At 40.7% G+C, this 19,166-nt stretch overlaps 1 protein-coding gene across 10 annotated transcripts in view; it reads right to left on the reverse strand.

Annotated features, from left to right (window-relative positions):
- Positions 1–939: 939 nt before the first annotated feature.
- Positions 940–19,166, reverse strand: part of PCNT (pericentrin) — a 74,248-nt gene continuing 56,021 nt past the window's right edge. For 7 of the 10 annotated variants that reach the window (XM_042021143.1, XM_042021145.1, XM_042021144.1 and 4 more), the window contains 16 exons: positions 18,928–19,024; positions 18,338–18,492; positions 15,314–15,511; positions 14,895–15,068; positions 14,106–14,301; positions 12,882–13,095; positions 12,240–12,390; positions 9,712–10,428; positions 8,887–9,161; positions 8,523–8,625; positions 6,396–6,560; positions 5,413–5,651; positions 4,191–4,279; positions 3,327–3,489; positions 2,695–2,822; positions 940–1,324 (listed from right to left, as the gene is read on the reverse strand). In XM_042021143.1, the coding sequence (XP_041877077.1) occupies positions 1,281–1,324; positions 2,695–2,822; positions 3,327–3,489; positions 4,191–4,279; positions 5,413–5,651; positions 6,396–6,560; positions 8,523–8,625; positions 8,887–9,161; positions 9,712–10,428; positions 12,240–12,390; positions 12,882–13,095; positions 14,106–14,301; positions 14,895–15,068; positions 15,314–15,511; positions 18,338–18,492; positions 18,928–19,024 (3,108 nt within the window). In that variant the 3' untranslated portion in view covers positions 940–1,280. Of the gene's footprint in view, positions 1,325–2,694; positions 2,823–3,326; positions 3,490–4,190; positions 4,280–5,412; positions 5,652–6,395; positions 6,561–7,570; positions 7,619–8,522; positions 8,626–8,886; positions 9,162–9,711; positions 10,429–12,239; positions 12,391–12,881; positions 13,112–14,105; positions 14,302–14,894; positions 15,069–15,313; positions 15,512–18,337; positions 18,493–18,927; positions 19,025–19,166 lie in introns of those variants that run through there. The other 3 variants (XM_042021138.1, XM_042021146.1, XM_042021147.1) reach the window with 3 other exon arrangements.

Here is a 19,166-nt window from a genome sequence, read left to right on the forward strand (position 1 = left end):
GTACTGTTTGTTCACAAACTTAAAGTTAAGCTCTCTTAAATTTATGCTCAATCAGTTTAAGGGTTCTCCTATAGCTGTCAGAGGGTAATAAATCTGTACACGTGCCAAGATCTCTCTCTACCACATTTTTTTCCAGAGAACCAAATGGTGATCTGACAGATAAATAAGACTTTACCGAGACAAAAACAGTTAAATAAGTAATAAAACAATCTCAGATGAATGCCAATATATAATTCTCAATACCCAGTAGAGAAAAATCTTTTAACAGGCTGCAGGAAAAAAATTTGCCTCCAGAAGAGATTTTTCTCATGCTCCAAAGTTAACCACCACATCTGCTTTGAAGGTAGAGATTTCATGTTTCCAGAGGTTTAAAATACTTTGGTATTATAATTCTTCCTATGCTTTTTCTAAAGAAATACAGAAATATCACAGAAAAGTCTTATTCAGCATGATACTTGAATCTCTCTCATTTTTGCCCTGAGACATTGTGACTGGAAATGGGTGTACCATTTCCTCTTCTCTGACCAGCAACTTCATAGACATTTGGAACCACCCCCCTGAAGGTAGCTACAGCACAAGATACCAGACAGAGGGAGGATCACTTACATTAGACGTAGACAGAATTCACAGGCGTTGTTTGGTATGTTTTGCCAAAAGTGCATAGAGTTAAACAAAATTATGGGCCTTCTGAACTAGAAAAATGAAGCTAAAAGTGTCCAGAGTAAATAGGACAGACTGAGGGAGGACTTACGTACTGAAAAACTAGAAGAGCATACCCTAAATTCACAGAGCGCTACAGGTATCTTTGACATTTGTGAGTATTTGAGCGATTCCTTTAATTGGAATGATCCTACAGAAATATTAAAACCCAAACAATTTTAGGAACAGCAAAAGAAATAAATAGGCAAGGTGGAAACAAACAACCACACAATGTAAGAATTCACTAATAAAATGCCATTTTAATAACTTTTTTTACAAGGAATCCACCTATACACTATAGAAAAATAAACACCACAGAGACTTTTTGCAGCTTACAATACAGCAATGCAGGCACACTTCAGCTGTTGACTTAATTTCACATGAGAATGTAAAACATTGTTCTTAGTGAAAAGTAAGTCCCTCTTAAAGTACTAAAATATAATAAAAAGAATCATATAAAAATCGGCTGTAAAAGCACTGCCCTTTATTCAGTTGCATGGGAAATTGCAAGTGCCTCTGTTGAGTGAGGACCAACACAGAGGAAGCAGGAACTTGCAGGACAGATTTCATAAGCCTTCCCCTCACTTTTTCAGGTTTCTCTGATGAGGTGAGCCTAGCACTTGCCCTAAATTAAAAAAAACCACAAATCATTAGAAAACTGCTTGTGTTATGAAGCAACAGTGTACAGTTAGCAGCATGTTATTTCCTCAAAGTACTTCATAAGAGCTACACTGAAAGCAATTCCAATTTTCACAAGCCACCTAGGAGCAATCTAAAACAGGATCTGAAAGCCTAAACATCTGCCAAAGCAAACCTTCATACTGTGGGACCAGTGCTCCATCACAGGCCTGTTTTACCCCCAGTGACAGCTCAATTCTGCCACTCCTGTAGTGATTCTGTTGCTGGGCAAGGTCTTGCCACTGAGTAGATGTCCTGAAATTCATTAGGAACTGAGAAATCATTTGGCTGCCAGCACTGTTCTAAAGATTGCAGCATCATTCTGTAATGCCTGACATTATCATCCTAGTAACATGGAAATGACAGAAATTATATGCACTTTCAACAGAAGTGCTCTTCATGGTGTCCCAGCTGTGGAGTACTTATTCCACACTTAGAATGAAGCAAAATGTGTTATTTCCATAAAGGCTGACATGTTTCCAGTCTAAAATCTGGTTATCTATCTGTATCAGCCATATAGCTGCAGTATTTGGAAAAAAACCCCAAACCAAACAAACCCACAAAGTCATGGTAATAAAGTAGATTTCTAGGCAAAGTCCTGCTGAGAACAATGTCAAAGTTCCCAAACTCTTAAGCATTTCAGGATGATGTGATGACAGTTTGTGAGATCCTCCTTAGGACAAGGTGTTTCTGTGCTATAACCAGGTACAGAGGTAACTAGGTAACTATGTAACAAGGAGGTAACTAGACTGAATTAAACTAAGTAAATTCAGTCTAGAAATTAGGCGGAACTGTTTTAAATAGCAAAGCTAAGTGCCACTACAACCCTTTGTGTGCTCTTTGATCAATCTTAGAAATAGATGGCTGTATTTACCAGCCTCCAAATATTTTTTTAAAATCTGTTATGAACATAAGGAAGTGATACATAAGGGAAGCATTACAGTTTGTGCTGCAGAGAAAGCCCTGCTCAGCTATTACAACAGCTCTGTTTGACTTTAAAGCAAATTAACTCTATCCACAGCTTCATTTAAATTGCAACACTTGCTTGTTTAGACTTGGGAACAGGAGGGGGCCAGAAATCACATGAAATTATTCAACCTTATCTCTTTCATTATGAGCTTAGAGAAATGCCACACTTGGACTAGTTTTAGATATGATTCAGAGAGGTTCCCTTTCAGAGACTGACTTAGTTGTTACCCCCCAGTAATGATAATTATTCCTTAAAATGATGCTCTTTATTGGCAATGTGTACAAAGATCCTTGCAAAAAGCAGCCCAGACTTGCAGGAGCTGTGAGGGGTAAGAAGGTGGTTCCTACCTGGCTGCACCCCTTCCAGCCTTTGCTGGATCACCTCCAAGCGATGGATATATTCTGTGAGTGATTGTTCAGGATCCTGAGGTGGCACAAGGGACTTTTCTGGAGCTGAACTTGGGGACAGATGCAATCTTAAAAAGAAAACAAATTACTTTCTCATTCTCATGCTATACTCTCAAATATATCCAGAAGTTACATTCATATAGGCGGGAATTCTGGGCAAAGAAAACTGGAACCACCACCACCCCTTCCATCAGTCTAGCTGTTCCTGGAAACAAGAGCAGCAACAGGCATCATTTAACCTACCTTGGATCCACATCAGACCTGAGCCACCACTAATCCAGTCACACTGCGCACCAGTCAGGGCTGCTGTTATTAATACCCTGTTCCATACCATACAGGTGACTTTTCTTGGCAGGGATGTCAGACCCAGACACACGCCATGACAGAGGAATAGGGTGGGGTAGAATTAAGTCTTTTGGAAGTGCTTGCAGGTCTCAGACTCTACAAAACATTTTGTCAAATTCCATGCAAACCAGAAGACTACCTGGCTGTTGTGACAAGCACAGTCTGTCCCCTCAACGTTAAAAAAAACCTACAATAATTTGAAGCATCCCCTGTCTTTGCAGACTGACCTGTTGTGTGAGCGGGAGGAAGATCGTGGGGAGAGGCTCATGAATCTTGCAGCACAGCTGGTTCTGTGGCACAGCCCTGTGTCACTGTCCCGGGTAGGGGGAGAGCTGATGGGAATAGCTGGGGGCTGCTGCTCTTTCAGGACTTCTGTTCTAGCACCAGAGGCTGTGGTAAATACGAAGGGTTAAAAAATATGCACTAGGAACTGTTGAGAACAGGCTATCAAACACATCCAAAAAACCCACGAAAATGACAGCAGAGTATACGGTTAAGTTTGGTTTTAAATGCAGGTAAATACACTTTCTACAGCTACCTGCTTTTTTGGTTTGCGTGGGTTGTTTTTTTTTTTAACCACATTTAACAGAATTGCGATGCTATTTTGTAGTGAAGTAGAAAGTTCAGCATTTGAGGATTCAAGTTTCTTAGGAATCACACAACAGTGGGTTTATGTACAAAGTTGGTGCTTTCTTTTAAAATAAGTATTTCCAGCAACTTAGAAACAGTGAAAATTACATAGTACCAGCTAATAAAAAAAAAGCACTATTTAATCCAAATTTTGTTTAGCGTTGAAAAGGCACAAGTAATGGAATATTACATTAAGGGCAACAGTTCCTCAGTATTAGGTGCTGCATTAAGATGTTTGTTAGAATTTTTACAAAGGCACTCCTCAGTAACTCAAAGGAACACTCACGTGTTCCTCAGGTAACTCAAGTCCTTATTGACCTGCATCAGACCATCTATCCATCTACTCTACAGATGGACAGTGGCAAAGCAAACAGATTTTCCCACTTTGGTTTTGTTTTTAAATGAAACACATCAACAAAGAGAAATTATGAAGAAAACAATGTATTTGTCCAAACACGTACCTGTGTTACCTCCTATACTGTGAGAAATGCTTTCACTCTGTGTGCTCTTCCTGCCAACTTTGTTCCACTTCTTCACCAAAAACTTTAACCTTGGTAAGAAAACAAATTTGAACAACCATTAAAAATAAGTAGAAATGCGTTAAATTTTAATATTAAGTTATTTGTTGGTATAGAACATATTAGCCAACATAAGAAACAATTGTTGTGGGAATGATGGGAGAATTCTTCAACTTCAGTCTTTGGAATGCTGGCTTATCCCATTTTACCCTGCAACAATCCTTGAACTGCTGAAAAGACTTGCTTGATTTGGCTCTGCTCCTATCTCCAGAGAGCTCTTCCTACCTGAGAGGAGGAGTTTGGAAGTCACTGCAGGAATCTAGAAGTCCTGCAGCCTTTGCTGTTATTACGGTATTCATGTCAAAGACTCTGTCATCGCCTGACACAAACTTGCTAGTAATCATTTTTACTAGACAAGGAAATTGCTCAGAAATAACCACCTATTACATTTAAAACTGATTTTTTTTCATTAAATGGGCTTAAAGCCATTGGGAGATGGCATATTGTCCCATGTACAGCTAGCAAAACCCACTTGGTAGTGACAGAGCATGACAGAATCACACCCAATAAAACACATGCTGCTGGATTCCAGAGAGAACCATCCCTGACAGATCGCATTCTGATACAAGACAGACTGTCCAGTGAGATCAAGGAGATAGAAGTCAGCCCCAAAGAACTTCAGATTGTAATGCTGTGCACTGGTTCCCAAATATATTGCAGCTGGGCATCACTCAAGTAGCTTTTTCATAGAATTACAGAATGGTTTGGGCTGGAAAGGATCTTAAAGAAGCCCACCTTGTTCCATCCTCCTGCCATGTGCAGGTACACCTTCCACTATACCTGGTTGCTCCAAGCCCTGTCCAACCTGGCCTTGAACACTTCAGGGATGGGGCAGCCACAGCTTCTCTGGGCAACCTGTGCCAGGGCCTCACCACCCTCACAGGGAACAATTCCTTCCCAATATCCCATCTAAGTCTACCCTCTTTCATCTTAAAGATTTTTTTTTACAAATCTTTAGTACAGATCAAACTCAGCTAAGAAGTCATGCTTGAACCAGTTCTGGAGATTGCTCCTGCTTAATGTAGGATAAGCCACAGGAACTATCAATTTTTTAAGTTTCCAAGAAAACATCACATATGAGAGACAGGGGGTGTTTTGGCTTTACCTTGAGATGGCAATGATGGCTCTGACTGCACACCTGAACTTGGTGAAAGGCCGGGAGTGTGATCCAGAGAGCTGCAGATCTGCAGGAGAAGGATAGATTCCCATGCGAGCAATGAGAGAGAGAGTTGCTTGCTCACAGTCCTGAAACCCCCCAAGCAGCAGCAAGAGGTATTTCTTCTGATAAACTAGAGCCTTTCTAAAGCTCTCTGCTCGAATGTACTTCCGATATAATCTCTGCAACTGTAGAAAGAAAAAAAAAAAAAATTAAAAGAAATTCAAATTTTCAGTTACTGTTGCAAAAACCCAGCCACAAACAAGGTGTCTTCAGGTCAAATGTCCAGACGGAGGACACAAGGGCAGCCAAAACAATTCTGTACGTTGCTAAAACCCACCCAAATTTGCAGCATCAGACTTCTTTAAGTCTCCTGAATGTTTTCAAGCAAAATGATCATACTCAAAACTATAAAACAGTTTAACTCTTTAATAAAGAAAATAACATCCACTTTAAAAAAAAATTAGCCAGAAAGTATGGTGGGAGAGATGCCTACCAGACTTGATTACAGCCAAGTGTCAGAAAAATAAAAAGTATTAAGATTAGTCAGCAGGGATTAAAAATGAGTGTTTTCTATTTTCATGCTTAGACAAGAAACCCAAGTCTCCCTCACATTTAAGAGTAGAAAGAAATTCTAAAGATCCAGATTACTTTTGATGCAAGTTCCTGTCTAACACTGAGAAAGTTCCAAAGGAAGTTCTCCTTTGGGGAAAGTTTCTAATTTAAAATAATATATCAAACTATTCATCTAGAAAAATCAACCTTTTAAAATAGCAACTGAAGATTACAGCAGTAAGTGAAAGATAAATGCCATAATCTCACAGATCCCTTTTTTCCCAGCAGATCAGGTTGAAATGACACCTCCTGGCTGTGGCACTGCTGGCTCTCCAAGCTCCAGAGAGCCCCTTTGCTGGCTAGTCCCTTAATTTTACCTTAGGACTGGAAGTTTCTGCCACGGGTTTGTTTTCAATTGCAGCACTGGCTTTAGCCAGCTGGGATTCCGCCTGCTTCAGCGCATTCTGCAGCGTGGTCCTCTCTCGCTGCCAAGCCTCTCTTTCCAGCTCTTGAACAGGGTCAGCACCACCTGTAGATCTCATCTAAAACAGAAACCAAAAGGAACTGAGCCACGATGGTTTTGCACATTACTTCCACAGTCAAACATCTCAAACCAAGTAATAACCCAACTTTATGACAAATTAAAACATAAAAACAATGAGCCTGAAAACCATCAATGGCATTCAAGTGTTAAACAGCACAATAGGAAACTGAAATGCATGAAAAGCCCTTTTTAAGACGTAACAGATTTTTGTTCATCAGGCTACCCCTTCTCTGATCGGCCTTACAGGAATCCTTTATATCCCAAACCCTTTGAAATGGAAACAAAACATCTGACTTCTACATCCACAGGCAGCACAGAAATTGTGAAGATGCCTGTGTACGTGCAAACACAAGCAGCACATACAACAAAACCAAGTTGTGAAGTAAATTCTGAAAAATCACACATTCAATTCTGAGAGTCCATTGTCCAGAGAAGCTGTGGCTGCCCCATCTCTGGAAGCAGGGGGTGGAACGAGATGGGCTTCAAGGTCCCTTCCAGCCCAAACCATGCTGTGATTCTATGAAACTGAGTTTTGTGGTAAGTCATCTCTTGTAGGAATGAGACCCAGGACTCCAGCTCCAATTCTTCATGGAAGTTCTGCCTTCATGACCCTTTTTGTACCAACTACAAATTTACTGGTCAACAGTTACATCAGTGCATGATGCAACAGATCACAAAAGAAATAAAAGATCTTTTTTTAAGGTAGTTCATGTTTTATCCCTTGAAATGAAATTTATGCATTAGAGAAGCCAGTACAAACAACTGACCCCAGTTTCTCCTAGCAACTTATTTCAGTACAATTTGTAGTATCTGAAGGAGTTCTACATGACTCATCAACATCCTTGACTTCTACTACACCATTTGGCAGCTGATTGACCAGACAGCTCCATTTTGGCACAGATTTTCCATGCTGACATTTTGCCAGGTGCCCTGTCCGATACTCCCTAATTTATCACAACTCAAGGAGGAAGAAAATTCCTTTGGTCTCTTGAGCATGTGGTTCAGTACCTTAAAGGAAGGAGAAATTCAGGGAAGAGACTGAAGGAAAAGGTGATTCTGGGGAAAAAAAAAAAAAAAAAATCAAAGCCTGAAAAGAGGGCAGAGAGGAGGGACTGTTTGTGCCCACAGAAGAAAAGCTATCAGGGTGGAGTTTTTGCTCTAGAAAGGCATGTGTAGTTAAAGTGCTCTACTGAACACTTTTTTTGTTAAACAAAATTTAAGTCACGAAACTTGGGCTCCTTTATTTTTGTGTGGTTAGTCTCTGAAGGAGGGAACTCTGCTCCAACAAGAGTTGTGTACAGCTGACAGCTCTAAAGGTTTGTGAGAGGAAGGCTTAACCAAAATAACCCCATGAACTTGGAGAAGAGGCTGCATCCCCCTCCTCAAGACTGGAGATGATCCATTTGACAACCACCTGTGTGGCTGCACAGGTGACACAAGGAAAATATGAAGTGTATTTTGTAAGCAGGTAGGCATAGGGAGAGCTGCAACATGCCAAGGCAGCTTGTCACACATCAGACTTGTGAACAGAAGATATAAAAACCTTTTCACATATCAGACAGTCGTAGATCTCTATTGCAAGAGAAAGACATAAAACTGCAAAGTTATCTGGGGAATCAGATGGAATTTAAAAGCTATGCTTTTATGTATTTTGTATCAATAAACCTTAGCTCAAGTATTTGGTAATTCCCTGGGCTTGCGTAAAATATTTGCAATACTGCAAACATGGGTCAGAACAGCCCTCCTGAGATTACAAACCACTATGGTGCTTTTTGAAAAGTACTTGGCATTTTGGTGAGAAACAACTGTCTCTGGATGCAGAAAGAAGCTACAGCAACACATCCCAAAGCTTCTGATCCTTGGACACATTACATATCTAGGAAAAAAATGCTGTTAGAAGCAGACTCTAAAATACAACAAAACAGAGTTGGACATTAAAATATGTTAATATTTTCCTTACCTGAGATCTAGGAGAAGACAATAAATCTGATTTTAGTTCTCTTAGTGTCTGCAGTAAAGAGGCTACAGCTTCATCATTTGATGCAGACCAATCATTAACTGTTCTGTTAGACAGAAACACCTTTTCAGTATTGGACTGATTTGTAAGAATGTTAACACACATTTAATTGCTTCTTCCCACTACATGACCTTTCAGTTCTGAGGCTTTACGCAATATTTATCACACAAATTACCACTATGAATACACTGAGAAATTAGCAAGTTCTGTTAATTTTTAAGAATTAAAAGAGCACAGGGCTCTCAGCCATGACCCACACAAGTTAAGAAGCAGGATGGAAAGCAAAGCAACTAGTTTATGAACTCACTTATCTAGAATTTTATATATGAACTCATTCAGGTGCACAGCCACAAAGAGCAACTGCTGCCTTATCTTCTCCAGCTGTTGTTGCTGCTGTTGCAAGTGGGGTTTTTCAGTTTCTTTTGTCACAGGCTGTTTGGCACTTCCATCTTTGCTTGAGGTACACAAGAGTTCCTCCTGACAATTTGGAGGATTTTTTTCTCTTTCTTTTAATACTGCCAGTATTTCCTGCAGTTCTTTAATTCTTTGTTCGTCCCTGTGGTGTTGCCGTTCCAAGTTTTGCTGTTTGAACAGAATAAGTAGTAGTTAAGTGCATCTTATACATACACACTTATGTAAGTGTCATCACACTTAATTAGCATATCCATCTGGGTGTTCCTTAACTGCCAGACCACTTTTGGGGGAAGGCTTAGAGCACTGCTTTCCAGGGCCACCAGGAAGCCATTTAATGACACTGGAGTGTCATTAACTGTCTCCATCCAAAGAGAAATCCAGGGTGAAACCAATACTGTCACAAGCCACGACTGGGATCCTAGCTCAAAATAAGGGCAGTGACATGAAACTTAGTTTGGTTCCATCCTGCATTTAACCCATATTCATCCCCACCTGTGAACAAACAGCAATTCCCAGCACACACAAAAATTTAAAGATCAACTTCCGTCAACAATAAACCCAGACACAATCCCTTGAAAACAGCTACATATGAGAAAGAGCTCATTTAATGCATTTTTCACAATGCTTTAACAGAAGGAAACCTTCCAACCAAAGAACATCATCCAGGGGGTTACATCCCAGTGTGCGGCTATTTCAGTGTAAGACAGAGCGTTCTCACCAGTCTCTCCTGATCTCTCTGCCAGTCCTTCTGTTTCTGTAGCTCTGTCTGTTGCTGCTGCCTCCGCTCTCTCCCCCTCTCCTCTTTCCTGTTCTTATCTTGCTCTTTCAGCAGCTTGAAGAGTGACTGCAGTTGTTCCCAGTCAGCTTTCAGCTTGGCCTCTCTCTCCCTATGGGCCTCCAAGGAACGGATCACATCTTGCTTTTGTGCCTGAAGAGACTCCAGGGTGGCTCGCAGTTTTTCACTGACCTCCCTCTCCTTCTGGGTTTCCTTGCAGCACATCTGTACCTCAGCCTCCAGCTGCCTTTTGGACAGGATGGCCTTCTGGTGCATTTTCTCAATAACAGCAGCAAGCTCCATAGTTCGGGCCCTCTCCTCTTCCAGCTGGGCTTGGAGCTCTCGGATGAAGGCTTGTTCCAGCAGCGACTCCCTGTGCTGACAGGAAGCACCTTCCTTCACTCTCATGCTCAATTGCTCTGTCAAAACACGCTCATGATTCAAGGAATCCAGGAGCTCCAATGAACGATTTTTCTCAGCATCCAAGTTTTTCTGTAGCTCCCGCAGTTTGGTCTGTTCCTGGGACAGCAAGGCTTCGCAGCGGGAGTGCTCGATCTGCAGTTCCTTGCGGAGGTTATCTGTTACTGTTTTCTCGTGCTCCAAGGACACGACCAGCTGGCAATTCTGCACCGACTGCACATCCAGGGCAGCCTGCAGCTCCTGGGCAGAGGGGGCAGAACACATTAATAGTCCAGTACAAACACTTATTTGTGGGGCTGGCTGGTATTTAGCAATTTTCAACCTCCTGTTTTATCCAGGAAGATATTCAAGACTTAACTAGAATAGTTCAGGTATTAAAAAGTTTAATTTAAAATTACAAGTGTCAGAAAAATGCTCCCTAGCAATCTGCCACCAAGCAACAAATCCAAAAATTATCATGTTAATGTATCTGCCAGTACATTATTTCTTCTTCAGTTAGTAAGACCCTCATTAGGACATCACTACTCTTTACATCACTCAGTCCCATTAATAAATAACATCTGAAACAACAATAACCCAGGTTGTTTTAAAAAGAAAAATATAAGCCGTGAGAGTAGATGTAAAGCTTCAGGACTTGGCAGCCCATCTCTTCAGAGCACAGAGTAGAGACTGATAAAAATAATGACAGAATGGTCCAGGCTGGAAAGGACATTAAAGCTCATCTCATTCCCACCCCCTTCCATGGGCAGGGACACCTTCCACTAGACCTGGTTGCTCCAAGCCCTGTCCAACCTGGCCTTGAATCCTTCCAGGGATGGGGCAGCCACAGCTGCTCTGGGTAATCTGGGTGCCAGGGCCTCAGCACCCTCACAGGGAAGAATTTCTTCCTTATATCTAATCTAAATCTAGCCTCTTCCCCTTTAAAATCCATCCCTAGGTCCATTTTGGGAGCCAGCCTTTCTTCAGAAAGTAAGGCAGAGACTGAAGGGGAAGTCACAGGGCACTGCAGACAGTCAGAGCTGGCACTGCTGTCCTAGTAGGGAGGTCTACCCTGCCCCCCACCTAGCCAGCACCATTTCTTATCTCCTAGAAAGACAGGTCAGATGCTAAATGGCAGCAGCTTTCCATAATGGGGCTTCAATAAAGATTTGTGAATGCCAGACTAATCTCTCACACAGCTACCCCCGGGGCAATGCACTTTTCTCCTGGCCTTGGCTACTCTGTCCTCCTTGCATGAGCAGGTTTCTGAAAAGGTGGAAGATGGTAGCAGCACATCCTAACCATGCAGCAGTTACAAAAATCCCAACAAGAATCACTCACAAACCTAAACACCTGCCAGGAAGATGAGAGGAGAAGCCAGACTACAAGGAAATAGTCAGAATTGTGTTTCCTCACTTAGGGAATTTAAGTAGGATTGTCTGGAGTTCTCTGAGAGAGTTTAGTTTTGGGGTTTAAGAAATGGCTTATGTTAAATCTTCCTCCTTTTCCATTCACTGTAGGCCTTTTACAAGCACTGAGTCATTGCTATTACAGTCTTGGAGAGAAAGCTGTTCACTTGTTTTCTGTTCAATTTAGAAGGGAACAGGATGACTTTGGTTAACCTCCAAAAATACATATTATATGGAAAAGGCTCCACTTAGTCTCTGCCAAACCTATTTATCATTGGGTGGTTTTCTTTACAATATCAGAGATCATACACCTCACATCCTCATGGTAAGTTTGCTTTGGGATTGAGGGTGCAGTTATACAGCTGTAGAATCTGGCTGGCCCTACTCAGCAAGGGGCAGTACACAACAGGGGAAAATGGGAAAGCAAAAAACAACAAGATGATGTGGGGAAAAAACCCAACACGGCATTCAACTTCGGTTTATTTCTGCACGTGCAATTAATGAAAGTAACTGAAAGCTTTAACTCTGTGAAAAAAGCAGCTATGCACATTCAGAGGAGGTTTGGGGGTTTTAACAGTTACTAAACAAAAAACAGTGGAAGAGAAGAAGACTGCACAAATAACCTGCTAGTTAACATCATGCCCCAGAGGAGCTGGGCATTACCTCCATGGCCTTTGTCTTTTCTTCCTCTGCTTTCCTCTGCTGACGCTGTTGTTCCTCAAACCAACCTCGAAGCTCAGATCCCTTCAGCTGCTCAGCCTGCAAGTCTTCAAGTGCAGCTGCCAAATCCTTTTCTTTTTTTTCCAATTCAACACTGCAAAGTTCAAAACGGCATTTCTATGTTCAGAACAGAACATCCTTCACCAGCATCGCAAGCAAGACATTTTGGGTTGGTTTCTCTGAGTTTTTCTATTGATTTATTTCTTTAAGGTGGCCTCTGTTCTTTCTAAAGACAGTCAGTTTTCAAGTCACAGTTAGCATCTAAAAACATTTACTTCCTTGCGAGCCAAGCTAGAATTGCTCGATTTAGTAACAATTAAGAGATAGAGAGAAGTTATTTATCCTGGCAGAGCAAAGCCATTGTCCTGTGAGAGGAAAGAAAAATACTGGCATACACTAAGAAGGAAGTGGGAAAGGAACATACCCAAGATGACAGAATTTAGTAAAGAAAACATAACCCTTAAAAGTGAGAGACCCTAGTTTTCCTCCCTGTGTTTCAAAGTGCTAAGCCATTTATGGATCCAATTAGTATAAAGTTCTTTAGACCTGCTGATAAATCAAATAAATGAATAATCTACTTCTCACCGTAACTGATTTATTTCCCTCTGAAGCTCTTCCAAGGATTTCTGCAACCTTTCATTCTCTCGCTTACTTTCAGAAAGCTCTGATTTCAGGGATGCTTTTTCCTGACTCAGGAGATCACATGTTTCAGAGGATCTTTTCTGCTCCTCAGAGAGGGTGCTGTGCAAGTCACTTACAATAGATTTTTCCTCCTGAAGCTTATATTCCAATAATTCAACTAGGATAAGAAAACACTGTAACAGTTATTTATATTACAGAGACCTTGACAATATGATATCACTTACACTAATTCAAATTAGGAAAAAAAATCAGCTGCATTGAAGTGTTCTTGTCTGGAGAATTCGTTTCTGTTCAAACATGAGAGAAATCAGCAGAAGGATGCAAAAACACTATGATTCTATCATTGTGATGCTCCGTAAGCAGCCTGTTACTAAGGGATTTTAAACCTCATTAAACAAACTTATCCACTTACGGAAACATTTTATGACAGGAGTCACTATATAGAACCTGTTTTGCCAGCTCTGTTGAGGCAAGTGACTTAAGAGAAACAACTCTCCCTAAATTTGGAGGTTCCTGTTTGATATGTACTTAAAAAATAATTAATATACCTATGTCTACAGTATTATGTAAATAAAATTAGCAATAAACTTCTGGATTTCCAGAAAGCTTCCCTCTACTGGACTAGTGCATGTGCTATTTATAAGCTTTTAAATGGCTGAATCCTGAATAACAGTGAGGGAAAAACAAAAACAAGGAAAAAGCAGCATTTTGCTTTGAAAAGAGATGTTTATTTTTGACCATGGTCACTTGCACTTGTTTCTTTATTTTGTAAAGGGAACCTGCTGTGAAAACCAAGGCTGCTTATTTAGTCAGGAACATGGTTCAGCAGTGGGCTTGGCACTGTTTATGGTGGGACTCCATAGTGTTAAAGGTCTTATCCAACCTAAATGATTCTGTGATTCCATACTAGCAAACATATAAATAAACAATTCCCTGCAAACAAACAGGGGTGTTTTACTGTCCTTGCTGGGTTTTCTCCATGTATACACTACTTCTATTCTATTGCTTTGGGTTATTTCTCTTTGCTTTTCACAGATTTGTCTCAACTACTGATATGAGAAAGAACTAATGCTTCTTTGCAAGACACCTTTTTTTGCCTTTTATATTTGAGGCAAAAAGGAACTGATGAAGAAGACAGAAAGAACTGACAAAGACAGTAAGAATTACCTTTCCTCCGGAGCTGGTGTTCCTGTTTGTTCCCATGATCTTCAGCCTTGGTAAGGGTTTCCTGTAGCTGCTGGAGCTTCTCCTGGTTCTGAAGATGTGTTATGCGGAGCTGAGCTTGGAGGTCCTGGATTTCTGAGAGCAGGCTATTCCGGTCCGAGGAGAAGAGGTGCTCCACAACCATCTGCCTCTGCTCCTCCTGAAGCAAACCAAGGCCTATTCAAACTACAAGGCTATTTCCATACCTTCTGCAAGGCTAAACACTAAGGAAAATCTTGCAGTACAAGTTTTGTACAGAAGCACTCAAATTACCAAGTTCATGCCTCATGTTAATGCAAAATGTTAGCATTACGTAAAGAAGAAAAAAACCCCACTTCACTTGCCTTGTTGAGTTTATACATAACAATTACGACAACCCAGAACCTAAATATTATTGGCAAAAAGCCTCCAGATTCAGAGTGAGTTCAATATATACCCTTTGCAAGAGAGGTCTGTGAAGTTCTAGACAAATGGGAAGGAGGGAAAGAATTCAACCAAGTATTTCCTATTCACTGTCAGAGTCTTTCTGGATGCCAGCTAAAATAACCAATAGGCTTTGTAACACCATGTACAAAGTTCAAGAAAAATGCTACCACAGCAGAAACTCTAAGAGCTACTGATCCCATGCCATCTGCATTAACACACAAGATATAACAACAGAAACAATAAAACTGGAAAAAAAAAAACCCTTAAAAAAAAATAAGAGAATAAAGAAGTGATTTTTGAGCAGAACACTCTAAGAGCTTTTCATACTTGTTGTTTCATTATATACTCCAGCTTTTCCCCTAATGAACTTGCGTCACCAGCTGCAGGATCCGAGAAGTGAGACTTCAAGTCAATTTGCAACACACTTCTCTCCTTCTCAAACACACTCTGTACTGCTTGCAGAAGTTCTCCTCTCCAGTCAGCAGCAACACCTGAAGTTTCCTGTTAAAATATATTTTTTTAAAATGGCATCTCTCCTCTCTCGATCTCTAACCCAATGTCTTTCATATCATAAGAGTGTATCTGTTAATTTAAGCTAAGCACTTTTAGAAGTGTTTAAAGAGTACTGTCCCTTACTCCTTAAACATATATATACACACAAGCCTCATAACGTATTATATATACAACACACATTTATATGTATAAAACCTGGTTACCTTGCTTTAAAGGGTATTTTATTTCCATACCTTGTCTCCTCTATCTGCCACCTTGCTGAGGTAATCCTTCAGCAACTGGATAGCATCTAGCAGGGATAATTCCTCCTTCTGCCAGCCCTCCATTGCTGCTTGGGTCTGAGGGATGTTCTTCAGCTCCCTAAAACCAAAGGGATGCTCTGACAAAGCCAATATTTTGCAGCTCTCCTCATACACCATCTTCAGCACAGTCTGAGAAGGAAAAAAAAAAAGATAATATCAGGAAACAGGCATCAGCATCCTGGCAGTGTAAGAGTAGGATGGGATAGTACTAGACAACAAAAGTAAGGTTTCTGTATCAACACGCTGAGATGCAATTAAGCATAATTATTATTTATGCTAAAGGGCTGTACTTTACCTTTGTTTCTGAAACATTTAGCTAACTTTCCTGCGAATAAATTAAATTCTATCAAGTCTGAAGCTATGTTACTAAACCCCAGTGATGCCAGAAAACTGAACTATGTATTTAGACAAGCTTGGCTTAATTTTGTAAATTATGTACAAATAACAACTCCCAAAATATATTATTTGGCCTGACAATGTCAGAGGAAACAATTTCCACTGACATTGTCAGGCCAAACAATATATTTTAAATAAATTCCCCGTTCACAAACTATTACATCATGCACAGATGTTTCCTGGCCTCTTTTCAAGGAAGGTCACTGGAGGTTTAAGTCCTTTTCTTACACACATCTCATCAGAAATATCCCAGCTTCCATGTGGAGCTGTTCCTCATTGCTACTCACTCCAACAACACCACAGAGTACTTTTATTTAACTCTTGATATTCTTTCCTTGCACTTTTTGAATTACTTTTGAAGCAACTTGAGTTGCTTTTCTGTCACTGGAATCAAAATAGTGATTACCTCAAGAATCAGTGAAAACCTTCAGTAAACATTAACATCAAAAGCACAGTAAACTGTTCAAACTAAACATTCAGTACTGGAATATGCACTCAGATCTTACAGCCAGTAAAGTCTAGACTGATGCTCCTCAAAAAGAAACTAAAAAAACCAAAAATCTTTGTTTCTTAAGGTAAAATAAAATTCACCTCTTCCATGAAGGCTCTGAGACTATGCGTTATAGAATTATTAATTTTTTAGACACAGAATCATAGAATGGCTTTCAGTTGGAAGGGACCTTTCAAGACCATATCTAGTCCAACTCTGCTGTGACAGGCATGGGGAACATCTTCTATTAGTTCAGGCTTCTCAAAGCCCCATCCAGTCTCATTTTGAATGGATTCTGGGATGGACTTCTAGGGATCCACCACCTCTTTGTGCCAGTGTCTCATCACAAGAAATTTTTTACTTATGTCCAATCCATTTCATGATCTTACTGGGCAGTGAGGTGAGGCTGAAAGATCAGTAGTTTCCAGGGTGCTCGTTATTATGCTTTTTAAAAATGGGTGCTATGTTTCCCTTTTCTCCAGTCACTGGGGACCTTATCTGACTGCCGTGACTTTTCAAAAATGATGGAGAGTGGCTTGGCAATTGCAAGCGCAAAGTATCCTCAGGACCCTGGGATGCATGCCTTTGGGTGCCACAGATTTACCTATGTCCAGGTTCCTCTGGTGGTCTTAAATCTGATCTTCTCTTACAATATGAAGGACTTCATTCCTCCAATCCCTTCCTCATCGAAATTAAGCTTTTCTTATAGGTTTGGCCAGCTTATTGGCCACTCTTGTCCCATTTGGTCGGGCGAGTACCACGAGCGCCCAACATTTCTGGCTTCTCAAAGGTAAATCTGTGATCATAAAAATGAAAACCTTGAGTACTGCACCAGCTGCACAGCGGGGGATTCACCTCTATCCTGGTCCCCTTCCTCTCACTGGGAGGATAGAGAATATTACGCATGGTCCCAAACCTTTGAACTGCCCTGTTACAGTACTGTTAGACCCTACACGGGTGATAATCTGTAGGGCTCACTCAGCTTGGCAGCCTCAATGATAACACAAATACAAGCTGCTGGTAAGCAATAAACTTCTCTAGAGAAAGGATCAGGATGGCAAGAGGGTGATTCAGTGCATCTCAGTAAAGAATCTCCAATTACTAACACCTGATGTGCTTTTCTGGTAGCACTGGTTCTAATGCCAGCAGATGGTTTCATCAGCTTTGCATGTTTGGCTTTTCCTGAACCATATCAGTTATTCCATGTGCTCTTCCTGCTCCAACCCTAGAGCATCATGTCCCTTATGAAGGCAGATGGATGGGGGAAGGATCTTCCTTCTGACTTGAGGAATGATAAAGGCCCAGTCTCCATCTTGTGAGTTACTTGTGCCAGTTAGCTTGAGTGAGTTTGAATTCAGGCTTACCTTCCCCTTGCATAAGTCTTCCTCCATTGTGCCGAGCAAGCTGAAAGAACGTGCTAAGCATATTAGGAGGCAGGATTCACTTTCTAAGAAGGGTATTTCTTCTAGTTTCTTATTACTTAAGAACTCACTGTAACCTCCTGTATTCTCTCATAGATGAAAATTTCTCCCTTTCCACAGCTGGAATTTTTGAAATGGCTGAGAGCTTGTTCAGCAAACCAAAGAGTTCTAGACATATACTTTCTTCAACCACTCACTGCTCAGTCTTCTGTATATTCCTCGTGTTGCTTGAACTGGCTCTGACATATCCCTGCACACCTCACAATGGTGTTTCCACAGCTCTCCATCATATCAGGATGACAAGAACAGGCAGGGGAGCACAACATCAGCCAGCTTTGGTTGCTTCTGAAACAACTTTCTGTGAAGCCTCCAAGGCAAACCCATAAAGCAGATTAACCAGTCCTTATACCCCCACATTCTAAAACAGCACCAGTGCTGTCCCAGCAAAACTAGTTCAATTCTAGCAAGTACAAGCAAATGTCAGTAATGTTGTCACAAGAGATGCAAGGGCAAGAACCATAATCAACTTGAAGTTTAAGCCATTACAGAACAGTTTTCAGTGTAGATGTAGCAGCTATTTTTTATTAGCATTTAATTTTTGCTGTCCAGTTTTAATTTGCTGGTATGCTCATATTAATCATACATTACCTTCATCTGTGGTGAAAGTATTTCCTTTTCTTTTGTTGATTCCATAATATCTGGAATCATTGCCTGGTATTGCAGATAATCCGTGACATTGGCATCTAGATGATCTGATGTTTGTAGCTCCTGCTTTAGATTAGCTACCAAATTTGAGCTGGTATCTGAAGGAAGAGACAACCCCCCATCCCCAGAAAGTGTTATAAATATGGAAAGAACTTGAAACTAGAACAACCACTTGCAAAATAACCATGATTTCTTCTGCTCGTATGAATGCAGGGTTAGAGTGGGTTGGCTGGTTGAAATCTTAACTAACTTAAACAAGTTAAAAGTCAGTAAGTTGCCCTCAGAACCAGAAAGAGTGCTGTAGTCAGGACTCACTTAAATCCCCTGCCTCTTTTCTGTATGTAGAGATGAAAGGGTAAAAGCAGGCACAAATATACATATATATATATGTATTTTTTTAAACAAAGAAGCACCTGACAAAGGCATAGCTTTCCAATAAAAGACCCACAGTAAAAGAAAATGGGAGAAAGGAGAAACATGTTTGAATACTGAAGTTAACAAAAGGTAAAAGGAATCTACAAAGTTCAACTTACTGCTGCCACATCCATCGCTCATCGCAGATGCTCTTGATCTTTCATAATCTTGTAAATCAGAAGGGGTTAAAGTCAGACTACCAGCTTCTCTCATCTGCTTGAGAATAAATTTTTCACGTTAATTTGGTTTTCTGAACCCAGCTGTTGGTTTCTGCATTTATGACAACTTTGTAACTAGTGCGGATTTTAGCAACTGCCTACTTGATCCAAGTGTTAGAGATGGCAAATACCACGGTTAA

This window comes from Corvus kubaryi, unplaced genomic scaffold (assembly GCF_017639235.1).
Source record: "Corvus kubaryi isolate FWS band 111438036 unplaced genomic scaffold, C.kubaryi_AGA036_p1.0 37126, whole genome shotgun sequence".
Classification (NCBI taxonomy): Eukaryota; Metazoa; Chordata; class Aves; order Passeriformes; family Corvidae; genus Corvus; species Corvus kubaryi.